General features: G+C 51.3%; 1 protein-coding gene across 1 annotated transcript; it reads right to left on the minus strand.

The window, feature by feature from the left end:
- Positions 1 to 286: 286 nt before the first annotated feature.
- Positions 287 to 5,650, minus strand: Ndufv1 (NADH:ubiquinone oxidoreductase core subunit V1). The gene is made up of 10 exons (XM_021151864.2): positions 5,451 to 5,650; positions 4,107 to 4,189; positions 3,863 to 4,033; positions 2,599 to 2,782; positions 2,117 to 2,306; positions 1,380 to 1,592; positions 1,130 to 1,296; positions 835 to 916; positions 557 to 702; positions 287 to 452 (listed from the first exon to the last, which is right to left on the minus strand). The coding sequence occupies exons 1-10, from the start codon at positions 5,520 to 5,522 to the stop codon at positions 366 to 368; spliced, it is 1,395 nt and encodes a 464-aa protein (XP_021007523.1). The 5' UTR covers positions 5,523 to 5,650; the 3' UTR covers positions 287 to 365.
- Positions 5,651 to 7,020: the final 1,370 nt, after the last annotated feature.

Genomic DNA, 7,020 nt, shown 5'->3' on the forward strand with positions numbered 1-7,020 from the left:
TAGGAATGTCTGCCTCTTCTATGCCCTCACCTCACAGGGCAGACCAGGTCCCTACTTTCCGTCTCTCACCCCTCAAATTTAAGACTGGGGGTGTGGTTCAGTGGCAGCATGCTTCCCTACCTTGTCCAAAGCCCTGGGATTGGTCCCCTAGTGCCACAAAAAGAGAAGTGGGCCAAGTTCACCCTTCACTGCCCTGGTCACATTCTGCTTCCCTTGCCCAGTGAAGGAACACATCTCTATGCGTAGGGGAGGTACGGAGCGGAGAAAAGCAAAGGTCCAGACAAGCTGTGATTGGAGAGTGGACAGCACTTGTTTATTGTCCAGTTTCCCAAAGGGATGAGAAATTGTCAGGCTAGGGTGTGGACTCACGAGGCTGCCTGCCAGGCCCGGTGCTGCTGGGCAAACCGTTGCATCCGATCCTCAAGCTCTGGCCGGAAATGTCGGATCAGACCCTGGGAAGGTGAGGGAGGCTCTGTATGAACCAGAGTGGCAAATTTCCAAAGCTCTGGGATGTCAATGCCCCCACCTTAGTGTGACACAGCAGGGCAGTGTGTACCTGTACTGGCCAGGCAGCCCCATCACCCAGAGCACAAATGGTGTGGCCCTCTATCTGCTTGCTGATCTCCCACAGGGAGTCAATCTCAGCTGGCCGGGCATCTCCTTTCACAAATCGGGCCATCACTTTGTTCATCCAGTCAACACCTGTAGTGGAGCAACAAGAGGGGCCTGAGGGCCTCCCACCATGAAGGGGACAACCCTGAAGGGATGCAGGCCTCATGGGGGAAGGTTAAGAACAGCTCAGCAACTACATCCCAATCTTCCCAGGAAGCTCACCCTCGCGGCACGGGGTACACTGGCCACAGCTCTCATGCTTGTAGAACTCAATGAGACGAGCGATGGCTTTCACAATGTCTGTCTAGGAGACAAGGAACAGTGCACAGACATCTTAGCCTCCCTCCCACAACACCCCTGACTCGGGTCCAGTGCTCTGGCCCATGCTCTCCCACTGTACAGGGTTTTAGTCTGTAGGAACTGGGAGCCAAGAGCCAGTCAGGAGACTTTTCAGAGAGGCTCGGGGAGGGAACACACCCGGGCTGGCAGGAGGTTTACGGGGCATGAGGTCCATTACCGAGCGATCCATAACAATAACTGCAGCTGTGCCCAGGCCTGTCTGAGCCTGCACCAGCGCATCGAAGTCCATTAGCACTGTCTCACACACAGATTTGGGAATCAGTGGAGTAGATGAGCCACCAGGAATCACAGCAAGGAGGTTGTCCCAGCCACCTGTGACACCACCTGTGACAATTTCCAAAAGGCTTGTCATGGCTCTCCCACCGTGGCCTCTCCCAGCACAGCCCCTGAGTTGGCTCCAGGCTTACCAGCGTGCTTCTCAATCAGCTCCTTCAGCGGCACAGACATCTCTTCCTCCACAGTGCAGGGGTGGTTGACATGGCCAGAGATGTTAAACAATTTGGTACCTGAATTGCGTTCTCGGCCAAAGCCAGCAAACCAAGTGCCCCCACGACGGCAAATGGTGGGGGACACAGCCACTGTCTCCACATTGGCCACAGTTGTGGGGCATCCAAACACTCCTTCAAGGAAATGACAAGAGGCTGGTGGCTTTCCAGGAAAGGAAGCATGCGTTGTTTTTGGACACTGGGTTTTTCCCCATAACCTGACTATCCTGGACTCACCCTGTTGACTAGGATGGCCTTGACCTCGAGATTCACCCACCTCTGCCTTTCGAGTGCACCACCTCCCCACCGGGAACATGACTCTTGTTAGTGGGATGTCCTGCTCTTGTCTCCTCATCGCTCTTGGCCCACACCGTACCCAACTCCAGGGCAGCATTTCCTATTCACCACCACACCTCTAACTTCTGGGACAGGAAGAAAGTACACTGCCCAGAGGGGACATGGGTATCTGATGTGAACTGAAGGCTGTGGGTGGCACTGGCAGAGACTGCACTATTAACACCTTCCTCATCAACCTGTCCTCCTCTCCAAAGGGCACAGAAAAATACTGCAAGAACCACCCAGAAGGCACCTGGTCACATTCAGGATCCCAGAGGGCTGAGCTAAGGCAAGGCCTCACTCAGGGCTGGGCAGAGACTTACCCACATCTGCTGGAAAGGGCGGCTTCAGGCGTGGCTTTCCCTGCTTGCCTTCAATGGATTCAATTAGTGCCGTCTCTTCTCCACAGATGTAGGCTCCAGCCCCACGCACCACAAACACATCAAAATCATAGTCGGAGCCACAAGCATTCTTGCCAATCAGACCTGCTTCATAGGCCTCTCGGATAGCTACCTGTGGGACAAGGTCTAAGTTCCCCAGCCCCACTGTACCCCAAGAGTCAGCCTCCAATCCAGGGCCCATGGAACCCTTGAAGACTTCCTAAGTTGAACTTTGGAGCACAAAAAGGAAGAACTCTGGGGCCAGGTCATGTTGTTGATGGATGCAGGAATGCCACTCCCCACCCCCACCAACCCAATTGCTGGCCCCAAACTGGTACTACCATCTAAGAATGGTTGTGCCAGGAAAGACGACAGCATGTGAGGTGAGGTGTGCCTGCACCATCAGCCAGCGCTCATGTGCTCACCTGCAAATTGGAGGCCTCATTGTAGAATTCCCCTCGGATGTAGATATAGGCGGCCCGGGCTCCCATGGCCCGGCCTCCCACAAGGCAGCCTTCCACCAGCTTGTGAGGGTCATGGCGCATGATCTCTCGGTCCTTACAGGTGCCTGGCTCTCCCTCGTCAGCATTCACCACCAGATACTTGGGCCTGTGGGGTCCTGCACATCAGTCAGGCTACAGACCCACCAGGACCCAGTTCTCAAACTTCATTCCGTCTACACTCAGAGAAGCCTCAAGGCAGTTGATCCTCTGTGCCCTATCCAAGGCTCTCTTTGTGTCACACCGATGACAGAACTCTGCCTATTTCATCTGTGACCACATATGTCCACAAGATAAGCCATGTTCTCCTGAGAGAACAAATCCAACATCTCTCCCTGGGCTTCCCTTGAGAGTCAATTCAGTTCTTGGTCGTAAGAGGTCTGCAACCTCCACCACAGCCTTGAGGCTAACAGGAGGTAGAATGGTTGACTTTTAAAAAAATGAGCAGGTAGTGGTGGTACACACCTTTCACCCCAGCACCCAGGAGGCAGAGATGGGTGGATCTCTGAGTTCAAGGCCATCCTGGTCTACAGAGTGAGTTCCAGGACAGCCAGAGCTACACAGAGAAGTCCTATCTTGAAACAATATTTCTGTTTATTACATTTATTTACTGGTGGTGGCAGCATGTGCCCTAACACATGTGAAGTTCAGGGATCAGCTTATGGGAGTCAGCTCTCTCTCTCTCTTTCATGTGGGTTCTAGAGATGACCTCTGGTCACCAGGCTTGAAGCCAGGCTCCCTTACCTGTTGAGCCATTATGCCAACGGAGTGGTTAACTTTATAATTTGCATTCTAGGTGTCTAGGTGTCAACTGAAGTTACAGGTCAAAAACTGAACCAACATTATCTTTTTAAGTTCTGCATATCATACTCAGACACACACCCATGCACATACAAATGAAAAAGAAGAAGAAGAAAAAAAAAGAATTCAAAAGGACCAGATTCTCCAAAGCTTGCTAAGTATTAAAAGGCAAAGGTGGAATTTGAATAATAAGGTCTGCCTAAATGAAAATCTTGTATGGATTGTAACATCTTAAGTCTCTGCTGAGGAAAGAGATAGCTCTTAAGTTAAGGATAGATATATCCTCTCTTACAGCCTGCTAAGTTTCCCAGCATCACCCCCAAAACCCAGTGATCCAGCAGCCCCTCCTGAATCCTGCAACCAGAGCTTAGGATATTCCCCAACAAACCTGCCATCTGAAGGCTTATTCATGAAGCTCCACTTGAGGCCAGTGGGGAAGCCAGCACCACCACGGCCCCGTAAACCCGATGTCTTCATCTCACCCAAGATCCAGTCAGGCCCCTTCAGCAGGATCTCCTTTGTCTTGTACCAGTCACCCCGCCTCAGGGCACCTTTCAGCCTGGACAGAGTAGGAAATAATGTGAAGGAGAAGTCCTGCTCTGGGACCCAGCAGGCCAAGGGCACTGTCTCACCTCCAGTCATGGCGCCCATACAGGTTGGTAAAGATCCGGTCTTCATCCTTCAGTGAGCCAAATGAGGTTTTCTTGGGTGCTGTCTGGGGAGATAGAAGGTCAGGAGGTCTAGAGCTCAGGGACTATGAGGGATTGGGGCAGAATTTTCAGCTTCTTGGTCCTTCCTACATAGGAGGAGCTGGGCCACAGCAGGGGTAGAGGCTTCAAAGTGTTTGAAACATTGTAGCTCCCGACCACCATTTATATCAGTCCTTCCTGTTTAGAAGTTAAGGAGCTAAACACTCCAACGTTTCATCCCAATTCATCCTGGTAGCATTCCTGAGCTAGGAATGGTTTCCTCCATTTTCCAAAGGAGGACACGGGGGCTCTAAACAAAAGGAATTTAGGGAAGGCCACAAAGCTAAAAGCAGATGGTCCCCACGGAGCCATGTCACACTTCAGCGACAGCACCAGCATTGCTTCCCCAAGACCAGCATAGATTTGTCTGACTCTTCCACTAGAGCAAAACCTGGCTAGGAGGAGGCGCTTGATTTCCCTAACTCTGCTGAAGAGGTAGTATGTGGTCACTGATGGAAGAGAAGTGCCTCATTGGGGCTGCGGAACAAAATGGATTTGGGGTCTGAGATAAAGGAGAGGTGTGGACTGGAATGTTTCACGACTTGGTAGAAAGTGGCCTGACATCCACTCCTACCTGGTGGCGCACGCCTTTAATCCCAGCACTCGGGAGGCAGAGGCAGGCGGATTTCTGAGTTCGAGGCCAGCCTGGTCTACAAAGTGAGTTCCAGGACAGCCAGGGCTATACAGAGAAACCCTGTCTCAAAAAAAAAAAAAAAAAGTACTTCTCCTCAGGTGTAGTGGTGGATGCCTGTGGTCCCAGAAGCACCCAGAGAGGCTGAGATAAGAGGACCAACACTAATTTGAATACAGCTTAGAACTATATAATGAGCCCCTATCTCATAAAGAAAAAAAAAATTCACAAAAGCGTTTTCCGGTCACTACTGGAAGCAGAATACTGTCGGGGGGTTGAAGAGATACACATCTTTTTCAAAACTGTTTTCTGAACTTTGAAATGGGGCGAAGACCCTGATACCCGGTAGGGCTGCGAGGAAGAAATAACAGACTATCTAAGACGCCTCAAAACCTGCAAACCCTCACACCAAGACGGGGTTGTTAAAACAAGAGTAGCTGGACTGGACATCGTCAGCCTGGAGTTTGGACCGTTAGTTTTTATCCAGACCGGGTGGTAGCTCGGAGAGGAGAGGACTCTGCAGAGGGAACCACAATCCCGCTCGCCGCTCGCCACTCATCTGCCATAGGCGTGGGCCTGAATCAGGGCGGGCTCACCGTGCCGCTGCTGAAACGCACAGATACCCGCACGGGAACCAACCCGCCGAGAAAATGCCGTGCCGCTAGCATCGCGGGAGCCAGACGGGTCACCTCCGGCTGTCACCTTCACAACTCCGAACCGCGGGACCGGCGCGACAGAAACACACGGGGTAGGGGGCGCACAGGAAGTGCGTCACACATCCGCAGCCAGTGGCGTGTCCAGGGACCTCCATTCCTTCGGGCTCCGCCCTCGGCCTCGCCCACTAAAGGTGCGCGGGCACAGAGACCGGAAATTTACTCTCGTGCTAGGCCTTCTGGGAGATGTAGTCCAGCTTGCCCAGACTCTCCTTTCTCGGAGACTCTTCCATTTCCTACTAAACCAGGCTCACGTGTCGCCCTCTGCTGGTTCCCAAGTATTCCACTTCCTACAGACTTTGTGTCTAGTTGACACCAGCTGTATGCACGAATGGAAGCTGGGGAGAAAATTAGTTGGGCTACAGCGGAATCGTCCTGATCTGGTGTAATTACGCTGAACTAGCTGAGCCCTGCTGAACTAAGCGCTCCCCCTGAGCATCCGTGTGCCTTGGAGAAGTACTCATTAACAAAAGAACTGGTGAGGCCCCTCACTTCCCACAAAGCTGACCCAGAACCTTTGCATAGGAATTCTCAGGGCTGTGTGTCTGTAAACCTTTTAGAGCAATGCAGAGACCAAGGATGGTCGGTGAGTGTCACAGGCTCCCGCCGATGCTAACAGGCTTCCCCCTCCCCTTGTCAGGGACCCCTTGGGGCTCTGGTTACACACTGCAGCCGGACTCCTGTCTTCAGAACCCAGCTCTAGAACAAAAACGTTTTGCTTGTTTTTCTTTTAAGATAAGTTTCATTTAGGTCTGGCAGGCCTGGAAATCACTATATGGCATAGGCTGGCTTTCAACTTGCTGTGAGCCTTTGACTTCCTAATGCTAGATTCACAAACCAGCTCCAGATATAAGAGTTTAAGAGTTTCCTTCCTTCCTTCCTTCCTTCCTTCCTTCCTTCCTTCCTTCCTCTCATCATTCTCTCTCTTCCTTCCTTCCTTCCTTCCTTCTTTCCTTCCATCTTTCCTTCCTTCCTTCTGCTTTGTCAGACAGAGTCTTACTATTCCCCTAATATGCTTTAAATTGCGCCTACGAGCTCACTTGGGTGTCTATCTTGGTAATAGGAGACCTCAGCATGCTGGACTTCTGCAGAATAAAGCATTCTTTGTGTCTACGTAGTATTTGAGTCCAGGGTATCAGGGATCAGAAAGGGGGCAGCAGCATCTTTAGACTACTTCATGCTTATTATGGGAGTCAGCTCCTTGGGGCAAGTCTGATCTTTGCTGTCAGTTTTATCTAATTATTTTCTTTTCTTCTTTCTTCTCCTCTTCCTTTTCTTCTTGTTTCTTCTTTGTGCACAGCTACTTAACAACCTCTTGGGGTCCTAGCATTTATATACCCTCTAAAAACTCCACAGAATTCCAAATGTCACATCATCACAGAAACTATCTACAGCTGGAAAAATCATGTCCTTGCTAGAGCACGAGGCAAATCATAGTCAGCTGCTGTGGACA

This window comes from Mus caroli, chromosome 19 (assembly GCF_900094665.2).
Source record: "Mus caroli chromosome 19, CAROLI_EIJ_v1.1, whole genome shotgun sequence".
NCBI classification, from domain to species: Eukaryota; Metazoa; Chordata; class Mammalia; order Rodentia; family Muridae; genus Mus; species Mus caroli.

Coding starts and splice junctions, on each gene's coding strand:
- Ndufv1 (XM_021151864.2), bottom strand. CDS start 5,522: ATGCTAGCGGCACGGCATTTTCTCGGCGGGTTGGTTCCCGTGCGGGTA. Junction 1,593..2,116: donor GCCCTTTCCAGCAGATGTGG/GTAAGTCTCTGC, acceptor ATTTCCTTGAAG/GAGTGTTTGGATGCCCCACA. Junction 453..556: donor GGGCTGCCTGGCCAGTACAG/GTACACACTGCC, acceptor TCACCTTCCCAG/GGTCTGATCCGACATTTCCG.